Genomic DNA, 15624 nt, shown 5'->3' with positions numbered 1-15624 from the left:
CCCTCAATCTGCCTGGACAGCCCAGCCCTACATCTCTTCCGGGACAGGGATTATAGACCCCCGAGGCTTGGGGGTGGGGCTGTTATTGTCTGCCGCACAGCTCCCTGAACTGGAGAGCAAGGCCGGTTGTTTGGAGGCCAGAGAAGAGCCCAGCAGCACCACCACCCCCGCCATCTCCCCGAGCCCACCATCCCCTCGCAGAGCTCACCCTGCAGGACTTTGCAGTCTCAGCAGGCTTAGCCTGAGGAGTGGGGGCCGGGGTGGGGGGGCTTCAGGGAGGAACAGAGGGGCTTCCTAGCAGTCACAGGGACCCCAAGAGATGAGGAGACCCTGTGGAACTTTTAGCTGAAATGGGGCTTGCAGATATCCCTGCCCCAGCTGGAGGTGGGAGGAGAAAGCCCCCTCAGCGCCTCCCCCACCTTCCCAGGGCACCTTTGACCCAGCAACCCACCTCTGGCCTTGACCCAGCACTGCGTACAGAGGGTTGAACTTCCGGTGTCCACCTGTGCTTTGTCCCATTACTGAGGGTGGGTCACTGTGATAACTCCATCAAGGCTATGGCTGGGCACTTCCCCTTTTGTAGTTACTAAGTATTTCGTGGGGAGGGACTTTGAAATGGTGTGATATCCCCTTCCCCTTCAAACATTGGATTCATTTATCTATATCAGTGTGACTTGTGGAGTTTTATTCGCTTCAATCCGTTATAATTTGTCACTGTCACTATTTAATTTTGGTGATTGAATTATCTCAGATTTGGCCCCTTCAGCTGGATCATCCTCTGAGAACTTCCTGTGTTCCCAGCTCACCCCGAACGTCCCAGTCCCTGGAATCAGCCATTTCTCCAAGGAGCCCAGTTCGCTTCCTCAGAGAATTTTAGAAGCCAAGTTCAGGGTGCTAGGTGTGCTCGTTGCTACTGGGGTGTTGCTGCTCTCAGGCCTTCTCAGAGGGCAGAGCTGGCTGTGTGTTCTAGAAATCACGACTGCCCACTGACACCTCCAGCTCTAGGCACCCTGTCTGACCCCACAGGGCTCATCCTGGCTGATTTCTTCCCCAGCTGTAACTCCTCATACGATCAGCCCACCTGTGCATTCCCAACCCCCATTTCTGCCACCACCCTCTCCCCGTGGTTGCGCTCAGTCCCAAGTCTCCACTCCAGGCCTGTCCCCTGGATGGACACTGCCCTCCACTGGCTCGGCTCTGACCCTGCACTGGGCCATCCCTCCCCACCCACCAGGGCTGACTCTCCGGGTTTTCATGGATCTGGAAGAGGGCAAAAATGCAAGGCAGTTTCTGTTACGAGCATAGCAAGCCACGTGCCTGAATGGTTTGGGCACTGTCCTGAGGACTTGTGCCATCCCAACCGGCCTGGCCCACAGTAACCAAGGGTGACGTCTCTCCCACCCAGAGCAGAGGCGAGTGCTAGGTGCCCATCTCATTGTTCCAGGCCGCCTCACTCTGCACGTCTCAGGGAGTCCGGCTGCCTCCGGGCGTCTGGGGGTGGGGGGTGGGTACATGGGGTAGGAGGGAGTAGTCTGGGCTGTGCTGAGATGCAGGCTGACATCAGGAGCCTCTTGCACACACACTGACCCTCATGTCCCCTGCAGAGGAGGAGGATGTGCTAGCCTTCAACCTGCAGCGCCTGGCCACGCTGGCCTCAGCCTGGTCCCTGGTAGAGGCTGCTGGCCTGGACAGCCCCGCCTCCTTGGCCCAGCCCTCCGCTGCCGACTCCTGCAGGGCTCCCACGCTCACCCCCCGTATGCAGATCCTGCAGCGCAAGGACACCTGGACCCCCAAGACCAAGCCTGTGAGTGGGGGGCCCTGGTCACCCCCATTGCCCAGTGCCGTGACCTGGGGGAGGCCTCGAGTGCCCAGGCTGGCCACCTACCCACCCCATCTTGGTCCCCTAGCTGGGCTCACAGGCCCCTGTGCCCCTGCCTACTAGGTATGCCCACTGAAGGCTGCCATCGACCGGCTGGACACACAGGAGGTAGAGATGCGCGTGCAGCTGGCGGAGTTGCAGAGGCGCTACAAGGAGAAGCAGCGGGAGCTGGCCCGGCTGCAGCGCAGGCATGACCATGAGTATGGCCCAGGCTGGCAGTGGGGTGGGGAGGGCTGGAGCGTGGCTTGTGGAGACACCCCCAGTTCAGGCACTGGGGCAGATGTGGGCACAGCCCAGCCCAGGGCCACCGCCTTGTGGGAAGAGGTCAACCTGTGTATGCTGGGATGAGTTGGGCCAGAAGTGGGGGCCTGTGAGGGTCCCCAGAGGTAGTGGAAGGTTTAGGCGTTCACTCAGTGGAGAAACCAAGGGAGAGTGGAGGGGTGGAAGGACCACCCAACAGAGACTGGTGCGAGGCAGAGGCCGGTCCTCATGATAGGGGGGCAAAGGGTGAGAATAGTGGTATCTGAGAGGGGGCTGGGAGGCCGGGGCAGGATTGGGGTGTGGGAGGGCTGAGGGAGCCCCTAAAGTTGCCGTAGCAGTGCGGGGAGCTCACCTGACTGGAGTGTGCAGGACGGCTGAAACTGGGAAGCAGGGATGGTGGGGGCAGCGGGGACGCTGGCTCAGCCTTGCCCTCCGTTTGGGGACCAGGCTCCCGCCAAATCTTGGGAGGGCCCGCCCCCCACCACAGCCCCCAAGGGTATTGCCCTCTCCTGGACCCCTGTCAGGGAGCCAGGACAGGCGTCAGCCTCTGACCACCCCTCCTGTGGCTCCCAGGAGAGACGAGAGCTCACGGAGCCCTGCCAGGCGAGGCCCCGGCCGGCCACGGAAGCGCAAATACTCCAGCTTGCTGCCTGCCCTGCGACCCAGCGAAGGCAAGAAAGTCAAGTGAGTCTTGCATGCATGGGCCCCGTGGGGTGCGTGGGGCCGGAGGTTACTCAGTGGCGCTGGGCTGGCCCAGGTGCCCTTGAGGCCCGGGCAGTGGGGACTGGGCTCCTCTCTGGCTTCCGTGGCCGCTGGGCCTCCGTCACAGCTTCTCCTGAAGATCCAGAACCCCGGACCAGCCGCGGTGGGGAGCGTCTGGGGCACTGAGCCCGTAGCAGACAAGCCCCTCCCCCTGGGCCTGGGGCATGGCCGCACCAGCTCCACGTACCTGGCCGTGGCCGGCTGGGGCCGTGGCATCCCTCCTGCCAGGCCCCAGCCCCAGCCCGGCCCCACGAGTGCGAGGCGGCGTTGCGTAAAAGCCTCTTTATCTGCACCGTATAGAGTCGTTGGTCACGCTGCGGTGCTGCGCACGGCTGCCGGCGCGCGGTTATTATCCATTACCCGCCCGGCGCAGTCATTGGCGCACTCCCGGGCCTGGTATAATTGTCCTTCTCGGCTACAAATTGCCTCTCCCGGCAGGCCCATTTGCATAAATCCTCGAGCTCCTCCAAACACGATTGGCGCGGCGTGTGCGCACTGCATCAATCCTGATGATTTGGTAATAATAGTTAAATCGGCACTAAATGGTTCCTTCAATTAAGACAGAGGCAAAAAATTAATCTCAGGGCTTTATGTCACAAAACATTAGCAAACGCGGAGAAGGTTACAGGGAGGGGAGTTCGCGTAGGCTGCTGCGGACGGGGAGGGGATGCACCATATGGCTGGGGGGCCTCCCCAGGCTGTCCCTCCGCCCTGCCCAGGTGTCACCCGGCGGGGGCTCCAGGGGCCTCCCTTTGAGGACCAGCCAGAACTGTAGGGGCTGCTGGCTAAGACCAGGGCCTGGCAGGGGGCCCTGTTGGGGAGCCCCTGGCGAAGCTGCCCCATGCTTTGCTCGAGCCCGCCTGGCGCCAAGCCCCTGCCTGACCCTGGAAGCCCCATCCTGGTGCTTGCATTGTGGCCACTTTCTCCACTGACCTGAGAAAACAGGCCCTGGCTGGACGAGGAAGGAAGCCAAGGCCAGGGCCCTCCCTTCCTAAGGATCGGGGTTCCCTCCCGCCCTCTCCCCATCTCAGGCTCCTGCCCACTCTCCATCCCTCTGGGGGGCCCCTGCCCTTCAGTAGCTGCTGACAGTTGGACCCAGGCAGGAAGTGGGAGGGCCGAGGCCCGGGGGCCAAGCATGGTTCCGGGCCGGCTTCCTGCCTGGCCTCTCTGGGCAGGAAGGTAAAAGTTGACGTCTGGCCGCACAAGGCCAGGGCCGGGCCAGGGCCCTCAGCCTCCATCTGTGACTCATTTTCATTAATGCTATGTGGGTAAGGGAGGGAGTAGGTGAGAGGCCTAGCCCCCAGCCCCTGTCTGGCAAAGGACAGGCAGCCAAGCTCCCAGCCTCACACCTGTGGGACACAGGGAAACAGGCTTAGAGTCAGCAGCTTCCAGGGCCCCATCTGGGAGCTGGGGGGGGGGGGTGCAGAGTTTCTCCTTTGAGACGGAGAATTGAGGGCAGGGGACAAAGCTCTGAGGGGTCTGAGCCCAGCACTGGGGGTCCCTGGGGGCTAGGAGGCAGAGCCTGGGCACGAGTTTCTCTGGCCGTTGTCCCCCACATCCTCTTTCTGGCGGTGGCAAAGATGCTCGGGGTGGATCCCTTTCTCAGGGGCCTCTCCTGATGCCCTTTTTGTTCTTAACTGAGGTAGCTGCTGGCCTTTGCACTCACTAAGTGACCTCAGTGAGTGCAAAGGCCAGCATGATCCCACCCCAGCCTTGCACAGGGCACAATTTAAAGCATCCCCATTTTCCAGGTAGGTAGACTGAGGCCACAGCCCAGGTCACACAGTGGCCCAGCTGGCCACAGAGCCCTGGCCCCCGAGCAGTGGGCTGCCCCTCCCCAGTCAGTGGGCAGAGGGGGCTAGCTAGGTAGCGGGGGCCGGGGGGCTCAGCACTGGCTTGGCCCCCCTGGCCTCCCAGCAGCTCTGTGTGCTTAGAGGAGACTGGCCCAGGGGCACAGCCTTGGCCAGGAAAGAAGCAGGGCCCTGACAGGGGCAAGTGGGTCTCCCAGACATGCAGCTGCACCACACGACCCACCGCGGTGCCCTGGCTGCTGCCACAGGGACTGTCTCGGGGACAAGGCCCAGGTGCCCAGGTGTGACCCGCGCCCCCCGTGCTCCCAGGGCAGTGCGGTCCAGCCTGAGCCTGCTGTGCACCGAGCTGCGGGGCGGCGATGATGAGCCCTCAAAGAAGCGAGGCCGGCTGGAGAAGGGCACCTACGTGGGCCTGCAACCCACATCTGCGGTGAGTCCCACAGCAGCCTCACCCTCAAGCCCGGGGGCAGGATGTCAGATGGACAGGACAGGGGGCAGGCGGTAGACCAGCCCCAGGCCAAACACTGCCACCCCGCCCTGCCCCGTGTCACCATCCGGCTGGGGCCCCACTGCTCAGATGAGCAGACAAGGTCCGGCGAGCTTCGTGTGCGTCACACAGAGGCGAGCCTGTGAGGCTGCAGGTGTGACCCGGGCTGGTTATGCTCCACGACCCCTCCCTTTCCTCTGCTCACTCCAGCGGGAGGAAGGCAACACACAGTTATCCCAGGTCACAGGAAGACTTTTCAGGAGGGAGGGCTCACGATGTCCACCATGTCAGGTGCATACCTGGTGTAGTGGGTGGACCGAGGGCACTGCCCCTCCCTTGGGACAGGCTTCCCCAGGGGTGCCAGCACCCCATTCCTTCTCAGTGCAGTGGGTGCCTCCCACCCCTCACCTATTCTAGGGTCCTGGGAGGGACAGGTGAGAGGTGGGTCTGAGTCTGTTGTCACTTTGCCTGTCCCTCCCGGAGCAGGAGGCTGGTCCCTCTCTCTAGGACATGACAAACACCTGGGCCCTTGGCCTCCCTCCGCCAAGCTGAGTAGGCTGGGCCGTCCGGGGAGGCTGTGCCATGGGGGACAGGACAGGCACAAGCTTAGGCTCCAGTGGGCAGGCCCTGTGCCCCGGGGCCAGATTCCCTCTCGGGCATTTTGGAGGGCAAGGCCAGCGAAGTGTCACCTTCCAGGCCCAGTGCTGGCAGAGGGGAGGCCGAAGGCCGCAGGGCCGTGGCTCAGGGCGGGGGACCCGGTGACTGCAGCCTCCACCTGCCCGTTTACTACAGGAGAAGGTTCGGTGCAAGAAGAGCAGCGGTCAGGGCGACCTGGCATCTGCAGTGGCCCACAAGGTGGCCCAGCTGAAGCCGAAGGTCAAGAGCAAGGGGCTGCCCACCAGCCTCAGCCCCTTCCGGCGGAAGGAGGCCACCCCAGGGGGTCGCATCCGGAAGAAGCTGTCACGAGCCAAGAGCGCCAAGGTGTCTGGGGCAGCCCGGCACCCACAGCCAGATGGTGGTGTTGCTGGCAGGGAGACACCTAAGTTCCCAGCCCAGCCGGCAGCGGCCACAACACATGAGGCAGGCAAGTTGTCGGTCTGAGCTGCACAGCCAGGACCTCCACGGTCACTGGAGGCTGGGGGAGTGGGTGGGCGGGAGCTGGGACAGAGCCTGGTCAGGGCTCATTGCGTATGCCGGACACAGGGAGAAGCTCTCACTGGCCCAGGATGGGTTCTCCGTGCCCCACCCCCACATGGGGGGGGCCACAGGGAGAAAAGAGGCTGCTGGATGCATCCTGGAAAGAGGGGCTAAAAATAGCCCTTCTGCCTGCTCCAGCCTGCCTTCCTGCAGCGTCCGGCCCGGTGACCTGGAGGGGTTATCTGGCCCCCAGCAAACACACATGTCCAGAAACAGGAGCCTGGAAAAATAGATGCTTCCTCCCTGCCAGCCCCTACCCCCTCCCCCAGGTCCCGACTGAGAAAGAACAAAGGGAGTGAAGAGGAAGCAGGAAACAGGAGGGCATCTGGCAGGGGGACGAGGGAGGGGAAGGCGCTGCCCTGGGGAAGGGGGTCCCCAGCCCTGCAAGGCGGGTGCTCCACTGCCCAGCGCATAAGAAAGGAAAACTGAGGCAGAAAAAGGGAAGTCAGAGAGGCAGCCCCTTCTCCTTTCTGGTCCAAACACCCTCACCTGGACACCTGGCCCAGGTGCCTGCCCTCGAAGCAGCCCCGGGATGACAGTGACGGGCTCCACTCAGCCCCCAACACATCCGGCCCCCCGAACCCACCCCAAAATGGCACTGCTCTGGTGCCAAATCACCTGGACCACCCGCCTCTCCCCAGGCAGCGGCTCGGACAGTGAAAACTGCGAGGGTCTGTTGGAAACAGAGGCACCTCCCAAGGACCCCGGGCTGGCACTGCACGCTGGGGCCCGCGTGGCCGTGCTGGGGCCCTCGCCCTCCTCCGTGGTCAAGATGGAGGCCAACCAGAAGGCCAAGAAGAAGAAGGAGAGGCAGGGCTTGCTAGGTACCCAGGGGGTGAGGGCGGGCTGGGGCAGGCCTGGCCGACGAGGGCCCCAGCAGGCAGCTGGGGCTCCTGCGACGGCTTCCCTCCCTCCCTCCCCAGGGGCCTGCCGCCTGTCCAGCCCCGAGAGTGAGGTCAAGGTCAAGAGGAGGACGGTGAAGGCCAAGGTGGGCGGCAAGCTGGAGCGGGCCCCGGGGCGCAGGCCCCCAGGTGGGCCTGGCAAGAAGAAAGCCAAGGGCAAGGCCAAGGGCAGCCTGCGGGCAGAGCCGGGGGCCACACCCGGCAGGGAAGCCCTCTGCAGCCCCACCCGGGCCTTCACCTGCCACGAGGAGGGCAGCAGGCTGGCCAGTGAGCGCCTCAAGAGAGCCACGCGCAAGAGCACGGTGCTCCAGCCAGGGCTGCGGGTGAGGGCCAGTGGGCACCCCAGGGTCCTGGGCCCAGCAGGGTGGGTGCCAGATGTGAAGGGCCTTCGGGGACATTTACTCCACTCTTTCTCTCCACTTGCTACACCAAGTCACACTCTGGGACTCCTATTCAGGGTCACACTCAGGGTCGGCCTGAGTCACACCATGGTCAGGCTGGGGGCAGGAAGGCTGGTGCCACCCTCACCTCAGCCCCTCCCCTCCGACAGCGGAAGAACGGGGCCCTGTCCATCGCCCTGTCGCCCCGCAACGCCAAGGCCATCCTGGGGAGGGGCAGGAAAGCGGGCAAGGTGAAAACCAAGGCTGCCGGCAAACAGGTAGCATCCCCACCCCGACCTTGGGACCCAGCCAGCCCTGACCTCTCCTGCCCCTCCCAAGAGAGCTGACACTTCTGACCCCCCAGGGCAAGGGCCGGGCGGTGAGCCGGCTGCTGGAGAGCTTCGCAGTGGAGGACGACTTTGAGTTTGAAGACAGCAGCAGCCTCTCAGAGGAGGAGGAGGCCAGGGGCCCCCTGAGCGCCGAGCAGAGCGCCGCCTTGGGTGAGCGGCCAGGAGGGGATGCCGAGCGTCTGGGGCCAGCAGTGGGCGGAGAGGGGCCAGGTGCTGACACCCGCATCTCCCCAGCACGCTCATGCACCATCCACAAGGAGGACCTACAGGACGGGCTGCCCGTGCTCATCCCCAAAGAGGACAGTCTGCTATACGCGGGCAGTGTCAGGACCCTGCAGCCCCCCGACATGTAAGGCCTGGGCGTGCGCGGGAGGGGTGTGGGCTGAGGCCTGAGCGGGAGGTGGTGGATGCGCAGGCCTGTCTCATGCTCCCCCACCCATGCCCCTCAGCTACAGCATCGTCATCGAGGGTGAGAGAGGCAACCGGCAGAGGATCTACTCACTGGAGCAGCTGCTGCAGGAGGCGGTGAGGGGACAGCCCCCGCTCGGCTCACCACCCCAGGGAGATGGACCTGGCTGCGCCCAGCCCCTCCCGGGCACCCCTTGGCCAGCCCCGCCCACTCACGGCCGCCGCCCCCACTGGTCCCGCAGGTTCTTGATGTCCGGCCACAGTCCAGCAGGTACCTCCCGCCCGGCACGAGGGTCTGTGCCTACTGGAGCCAGAAGTCCCGCTGCCTGTACCCAGGCAGCGTAGTGCGAGGTAAGCCCCGCCCAAGGATCCCCAGGGAGGCCCATCAGCCCCTCCCCTTAGGCGAAACTGAAGATGAGAGACCCGAGTGCCAGGGAGGACACCCTGTCTCTCAAGGAGGGCCTCCCACCAGCCCTGCTTCCCAAGCTGGAACGGGTCAGACAGAGCAGATGATAACATCAGCTCCCTGGTCGCCAGGAAAAGGCGAGGGGGGACCTGGGGTGAGGACAGGGTGGAGCCTCTGGCTGTCCAGAAGGCCTAGCGGAGAAGGGGCCCCAGAGCCCCAGACCTGGGGGTTATAAACTGGTCACCTGGGCACCAGCTTTCCTGGGGTAAATCCTTCTGCCCCCTCCCCCAGGCACAGGACGTGGGGACCCTGCGGTCTGACAGGTGCGGGGGCAGGGGGGCGGGCAGGCCTCAACCAGGCATGTGTTTGCACACATGCGCGTGTGCGTAGGGGGAGGTCGGGGCCCTGGGATGCGGTGTGCCCTGGGATGCGGGTGATGGATGGCGGTAATATTGCCTCTCCGGCCGCACTCCAGGAGGTGGAGGGGAGGCAGGCTGCTCCCAGCTGCCATGGCAGCTCCAAGGTCAAATGTGATCAGGGAGCAGAATATCCCAGCATCATCTGTCAGGCGCTACGGAGCCCATCCTGTCATCCTCCCGTCCCGGCCACCCGGCCACCAGGGAGAACCCCGTGGGCCCCGAGCAGAGGGCCCCGTGCTCAGGTGGGCCCTGTCTCCAGGCGCCTCCAGTGATGAGGAAGACGACCTGGACTCCGTGGTGGTGGAGTTTGACGATGGGGACACCGGCCACATTGCTGTCTCCAACATCAGGCTGCTGCCTCCGGACTTCAAGATCCAGTGTGAGCCCCAGGGCCCTCCAGCGTGGGGTCCTTACCTTTCTGGGTCGGCCCCTATGGCTGGAGTCGGGCTGACAGTCTCCCAAGGAGGGAGCAAGGGGAGGCGGTCACCCTGGCAGCACGGCGCTGAGGCCACTGGTCCACTCTGCAGGCACAGAGCCCTCGCCAGCCCTGCTGGTGTCCAGCGGCTGCCGAAGGACCAAGAAATCTTCCTGCGAGGCGCCCCCACCTGGTGAGGCCGCCGCTCCCAGCCTGTCTCCCAAGGCACACGATGGCCCTGAAGCCTCAAAGACCCCCGGGAAGAAATCCGCAGGCAAAGACAAAGCTGGTACTCGCGGGACTGCGGGGACCTCGGGTGGGGAGGCACCCTCGGGAGTGGGGGGCCAGAAAGGGCGGGCAGGTAGTTCCTCTGACTCTCCCTGGCCTCTCCCCAGGCAAAGCGGAGCTCCTGGCCTCTGGTACCAAGCCCTCCGCGGGGGCCTCAGACCACTTCCTGGGCCGCCGGGGCAGCCCGCTGCTGAGCTGGTCCACGGTGGCGCAGACCAAGCGGAAGGCGGTGGCCACGGCCGCAGCAGGTGGCAAGGGGCCGGGCGTGCTGCAGAACCTCTTCCAACTCAACGGCAGCGCCAGGAAGCTGCGGGCCCGCGAGGCGCTCTTCCCCGTCCACAGCGTGGCTGCTCCCGTGTTTGGCAACGGCTTCCGCGCCGACTCCTTCAGCAGCCTGGCCAGCTCCTACGCTCCCTTTGTCGGTGGGGCCGGGCCCGGCCTGCCCGGGGGTGCCCACAAGCTGCTGCGGGCCAAGAAGGCCGAGCGGGCGGAGGCCGAGAAGGGCGGGCGGCGGCGGGCGGGCGGCGAGTTCCTGGTCAAGCTGGACCATGAGGGCGTGACCTCCCCCAAGAGCAAGAACTGCAAGGCGCTGCACGCGGGTGACAAGGATGTGGGGCCCAGGCCAGGGAGGCCCCTGCCCGGCCCCAGCTATGGGCACCCAGCCCTTGTGGGCAAGGACAGGAAGGGGCGGTCGCCTGTCCACCCGCTGCCCATGGGGCTGGCGCTGCGCAAGTTTGCAGGCCAGGCCGAGTACCCGCTGCCCTGCGACAGTGACTGCCACAGCTCCTACTCGGACGAGGAGGAGGACGGGCCTGGCCTGGCCCCCGGCGTGCCCTCCCGCTTCCTCGCCCGCCTTTCTGTGTCCTCCTCCTCCTCGGGCTCATCCACCTCCTCCTCCTCTGGCTCCCTGTCCACCTCCAGCCTCTGCTCCTCGGATGACGAGGGCTCCTCCTACAGCTCAGACGAGGAGGACCCAGCCCTGCTGCTGCAGACCTGCCTCACCCACCCGGTGCCCGCCCTCCTGGCCCAGCCCGAGGCCCTGCGCTCCAAGGGGGCTGGCCCACACCCGCACGCCCAGCGCTGCTTCCTGTCCAGGGCCGCGGTGGCCGGTGGGGGCGTGGGCGCGGGCCCCAGCAGTGGCAGACCCAGGCTCAAGCGCAAGGAGGCCCTGAGCTTCTCCAAAGCCAAAGAGCTGTCCCGGAGGCAGCGGCTGCCCTCCGTGGAAAACCGGCCAAAGATCTCAGCCTTCCTGCCTGCCCGGCAGCTCTGGAAGTGGTCGGGGAACCCCACACAGGTAGGTGGGCCCGACCATGCACACTTACACACAAGACACACCATCTTTCTCTCCTACACACTCCCTGCGTCTGTCTCTGTCATTCTGTCCTGTGTCCCCTGCCCGCCGCCTGTCCCCGAGGCTCCTGTCCTCACTGCCCTCTGCCCCTGGCTGTCTCCTACAGAGACGCGGCATGAAGGGGAAGGCCAGGAAGCTGTTCTACAAGGCCATCGTCCGGGGCAAGGAGACGCTTCGCATCGGGGACTGTGCCGTCTTCCTGTCAGCTGGGCGGCCCAACCTGCCCTACATCGGCCGCATTGAGAGCATGTGGGAGTCGTGGGGCAGCAACATGGTGGTGAAGGTCAAGTGGTTCTACCACCCAGAGGAGACCAAGCTGGGGAAGCGGCAGAGCGACGGGAAGGTGGGGACCGGGGTGGGGCAGGGGGTCCGGGGGTAAGGGCAGGCTCAGAGTGGGGGGCCTGGGAAGGGGTATCTCAGCAACTGGCACCAGCAGCCAGAAGGGGAGTGGTCATCTATGGACATCCCTCGCCCCCGGTTCCCACACCTCAAGGCCTCCCGGCCCAAGGGTGCCGTGGGCCCCACAGAGAGTAACACAGCTGAGGACTCAGGCCCCAGAGCCAGGCCACCTGGATCCCTCCCCAGCTGGGCCTTTGTGGCTCCCGACGCAATGGGTGACAGTTTCACCTTGTGGGGGGCTGTGGCCCACAGCAGCCTGTAGCACCTGCCCTCAGCAGCCCATGTCCCCCACCACGGGCCTGCTGATCCCTGCCTCCCAAGGTCAACCCAAGACAGAAAATGCCCCCAGCTCACTCTCCAGTCTTCCCTGAGAACCATGTTTGCAGACGGTGCAGAAACAAGTGTTTCTCCAATTCTGCCAGCCTGCTGGGGGTCCGGGCGCAGACCCTGGCCACACAGTTAAGAGCTTATCCAGAACTGAGGGTCCTGGGTCAGGTGGGGTCCGCTGGCCAAGGCCAGACCTGACGCCGAGCGCTCCTCGCCCCCTTCCCCAGCAGAACGCGCTGTACCAGTCCTGCCACGAGGATGAGAACGACGTGCAGACCATCTCCCACAAGTGCCAGGTAGTGGGGCGCGAGCAGTATGAGCAGATGACACGGAGCCGCAAGTGCCAGGACCGGCGGGACCTCTACTACCTGGCGGGCACCTACGACCCCACCACCGGGCGCCTGGTGACGGCCGATGGTGTGCCCATCCTGTGCTGAGCCTGCACAGACCGGCTGCAGGTGACCCACCTGCCCCGCCATGCCCAGTGCCAGAGCCACAGGGACGTGAGGACATGAGGACCCAGCCCCATGCCTCCGAGCGGGAGGCTGGCCCACACCTCGGAGGGGCAGGTCTGAGCAAATATGCAAACCCACCAAGGCAAGATCCAGGCTTTTTTATTATTTTCCCTGGAAGGAGAGAGAGCTTTTGGGCATCAGAACCCAGTTCATCCGTCTGCTGCGGAGGGTCAGCTGTGCCCCGACTGGGACCTACCGGCCCTCTCTGTTTTCCCACATCGGCAGTTCACGAGAGATTAGAATCCAAGCCATATTTTCCCTAGTACCTCCGACTGTCTCCCACCAGGGAAAGCAGAAATCAGGTGTGTTGTCTATTTATTTCTCTATGTAAATATTGTATTTCTGCGGGAAAGTTTTATGGAAAAAAAGCCGAAAAGGATTTTTTTTTCCTCACATGCGTAACGAGGGTATGCGTGCGTGAGTGTGTGTGTGTGTGTGTCTATGTGTGTGTGTGTGTGTGTGTGTGTGTGTGTGTGTGTGTGTGTGTGTGTAGAGATTTTGTTCTTGGGGGGGGGGGTTTCTTTGAAAATGCACTGTTTTCCTCAGCCTAGCTGAGTTCCAACTGGGGCGTCTGTGACAACAGAGGCAGCTGGGGGTGGGGGCAGGGGGGCCGGAGGGCACAGGAGAGGTCAGACAGGACCCTAGGTTACACCTGTTGATATCTTGGGGGGACTGTCTAATATGGAAGTCACACTCAAGTTTATTTCCTTTTAATTCATCTCCTGGGAAAAAAACGATTGGGGGGCGGGCTTGACGATAAGGGTCCCTCGGGGAGAGAAGGGATGCCAGAGCAGGCTCCCCAGCCCGAGAGTGTGACGGCAGCCATATGTGTATCTTACCTCTGTTTAAAACAAAGCAAAAATGAACAAATATTTTAAACTATCGATAAGAAAAAGTGATGTTTTGATTTTATTTCCTGAATGTTCCAAGTTATTTCTGATTTCCGTCTCAATGGCCAGCTTGTCCAGCCTTCACTCAGAGCAAGGAAGGAACTTGCCCCCGCCAGCTCATGTGGAGGTTTCTGGGACTTTTCTGCGGCCACTTGGCAGGGCCGCTGGCCTGGCAGGGTAGTGCTTGGGGCACAGAGCAGGGTTCCGTCCTGCCTACAACCCAGCCTCAGGTGCACGGAGCAGCCCTCTGCCCAGCGCCCTGGCTACCGTTGTGCCGTGTGGGTGTCCCAGACCCTCAGCACCACCCCCGTAACCCTGGAGAACTCATCACACCTCCACTTCTCCTGAGGCCAAGAGGGACAAGCAGGGCAAGCCAGACCCGTGGCCCAGCAGCCCTTGTCCCCGAAAATACGCACTGAGGGCCACGTGCTCCCATGTCTCACCATGCTAAGTCTCCCCTGGCCACAATGGGAGCCCCAGGAAGGCCTCCCAAGTTAGCCACTGCTCCTTAGGACGGGCTCTTGTGTGACCCACAGGCACAGGCCAGGTACCTGGGAAATAAGGGATGTCAGTGGGTGCCCGGGCCCCTTTTTCTTTCCAACCAGGAAATCACCCCTCCCCCGCTCCTGGTGGCTCCACGGGAAGTATAGGGACATGGAGGGATTCCCCTGCACCGCAGCTTTCTTCTCCCACCCCAACTCTCCACTTTGTCTCGGCTCGAGTGCAATATTTCATTCTGGTAGTCGTCCTGGAGAGGCGGCTGAGGTCCTGCTGGCGGCTGGGGAAGTGGCAAGATGCTGTGGGGCGACGCGGCCAGTGCCAAGGCATGTGTGGGGAAGCCCCAACCACAGAAATTAGAACCTGAGGCTACTTCCAACCCCAAGCACCGAGGCAGGAGCGAACGAACAGGCAGCCTTTTCTTGGCCTCCCGCCCTCCCATTGGTTCTTCTCCCTAGTCCATGGACTTTTGTCCTTTGCTTTTCTCTTCCCATCCCCCTCTGTCCGTGTGCTTGCGGACAGCGCGGCCCTTCCCACCATGGTTAAACCTGGCAAAAGCACGACTCTTGTAAATGTGTAAACTAAGAGGATGGTTGAATTTTTTTTTCAATGTAAACACTAAAAACAAACAAAAAAAATACAAAGGTTTTATGAACAGCAAACTCTATGTAAAGGCATTTTAGTATTAAATTTTTTATTGATAACTTGCTTAAGAATAAATATATGAACTATTGTGCAGGTTTTCAATAGTCCGGAATCCTAACTTCACCCCGGTGTCCGTGTGCGTGTCCCATGGGGACTCCCTGGAGGCCCCAGAGGCTAGGGTCTCAGCAGATGAGGGACTGGGACATCTGGGGCGGCAGCCAAGCAGAGCCCCTTGGGGTGCTGGGCCCATGAGAGGCACATGCAACCAGAATGATTTTGGGGTGGCCTTGGCCTTTGAAATCCCCCAGGATGAGGGTCCCTTATCTTAGTAGATCTCCCCCACGGTGGGTGAGATGTTCAGCCTGAACCAGTCCACGTGGCCAGGCCGGGTGCCCCTGGAGGGGAGGAGTGGAGGGCCCAGACACAGGAGGAAGGGTGGTCCCCACAGTGCAGGGGAGGGGTCTGTGCAGACCAGACGGCAGACGCCCTCCTCAAGGAAGGCATGAATTGACTCATTTGAGAAACATTTTCAGCTGTGCAGGAGTAAACAGCAGTCCTGATCGTTCAACAGCGGGTTGGCCCCCCAGGGCCTGAGGGGTGTTGGGTGGGGGTACATCTCAATGCATCCCCCAGCCAGAGAGCCCCACCCAGTGAGGCTGCAGCCCCGAGGGCTTTCCAGGAACCCTACCAATTTGGGGGGGTGCTGTTTTTCCTCCACCTCTAGGACCCCCTGGGGAGTGACCCCCTCAGCTGGGATTGGGGACCCTGATGAGGGGACCCTAGGTCAGGGCAGATAAGCATGGGGCGTGGGGCTGTGACCAGTGTGACCAGCACTCACCCCGCCCCCCGCCCCCGCCACCCACCACCACCACCACCCACCCCCACTGGCGTGTCAGGAGCTGCGGGCCATTTTCACATATGCACAGACAACACTGCCAGCCCACCCACTCTGGGGCTGTCCCGGGCCAGCCCTGACCACGCCCCTTTCCTCCGAGAGAACAGAGGGGCAAAACCCCTCCCTGGGATGCAAAAGG

General features: G+C 63.0%; 1 protein-coding gene across 5 annotated transcripts in view; it reads left to right on the top strand.

The window, feature by feature from the left end:
* BAHCC1 (BAH domain and coiled-coil containing 1) overlaps positions 1 to 14678 on the top strand; it is a 56065-nt gene extending 41387 nt beyond the window's left edge. The window contains exons 11-28 of one of the 5 annotated variants that reach the window (XR_009537821.1): positions 1605 to 1804; positions 1943 to 2079; positions 2714 to 2824; positions 5023 to 5143; positions 5993 to 6288; positions 7043 to 7221; positions 7321 to 7622; positions 7850 to 7957; positions 8044 to 8179; positions 8264 to 8378; positions 8479 to 8554; positions 8680 to 8788; positions 9522 to 9641; positions 9790 to 9966; positions 10073 to 11259; positions 11423 to 11659; positions 12270 to 12859; positions 13488 to 14678. Coding sequence is in view for 4 of the 5 variants with exons in the window: in XM_060136137.1 (XP_059992120.1) it covers positions 1605 to 1804; positions 1943 to 2079; positions 2714 to 2824; positions 5023 to 5143; positions 5993 to 6288; positions 7043 to 7221; positions 7321 to 7622; positions 7850 to 7957; positions 8044 to 8179; positions 8264 to 8378; positions 8479 to 8554; positions 8680 to 8788; positions 9522 to 9641; positions 9790 to 9966; positions 10073 to 11259; positions 11423 to 11659; positions 12270 to 12479 (3821 nt within the window). In the remaining variant the exon portion in view is untranslated. Of the gene's footprint in view, positions 1 to 1604; positions 1805 to 1942; positions 2080 to 2713; positions 2825 to 5022; positions 5144 to 5992; positions 6289 to 7042; positions 7222 to 7320; positions 7623 to 7849; positions 7958 to 8043; positions 8180 to 8263; positions 8379 to 8478; positions 8555 to 8679; positions 8789 to 9521; positions 9642 to 9789; positions 9967 to 10072; positions 11260 to 11422; positions 11660 to 12269; positions 13030 to 13487 lie in introns of those variants that run through there. The other 4 variants (XM_060136139.1, XM_060136140.1, XM_060136138.1 and 1 more) reach the window with 4 other exon arrangements.
* The last annotated feature ends 946 nt before the right edge of the window (positions 14679 to 15624 follow it).

This window comes from Lagenorhynchus albirostris, chromosome 20 (genome assembly GCF_949774975.1).
Source record: "Lagenorhynchus albirostris chromosome 20, mLagAlb1.1, whole genome shotgun sequence".
In the NCBI taxonomy this organism is placed as follows: domain Eukaryota; kingdom Metazoa; phylum Chordata; class Mammalia; order Artiodactyla; family Delphinidae; genus Lagenorhynchus; species Lagenorhynchus albirostris.
Note: the sequence above shows the minus strand (reverse complement) of the source record. Positions and strands in the feature narration are given on the sequence as shown.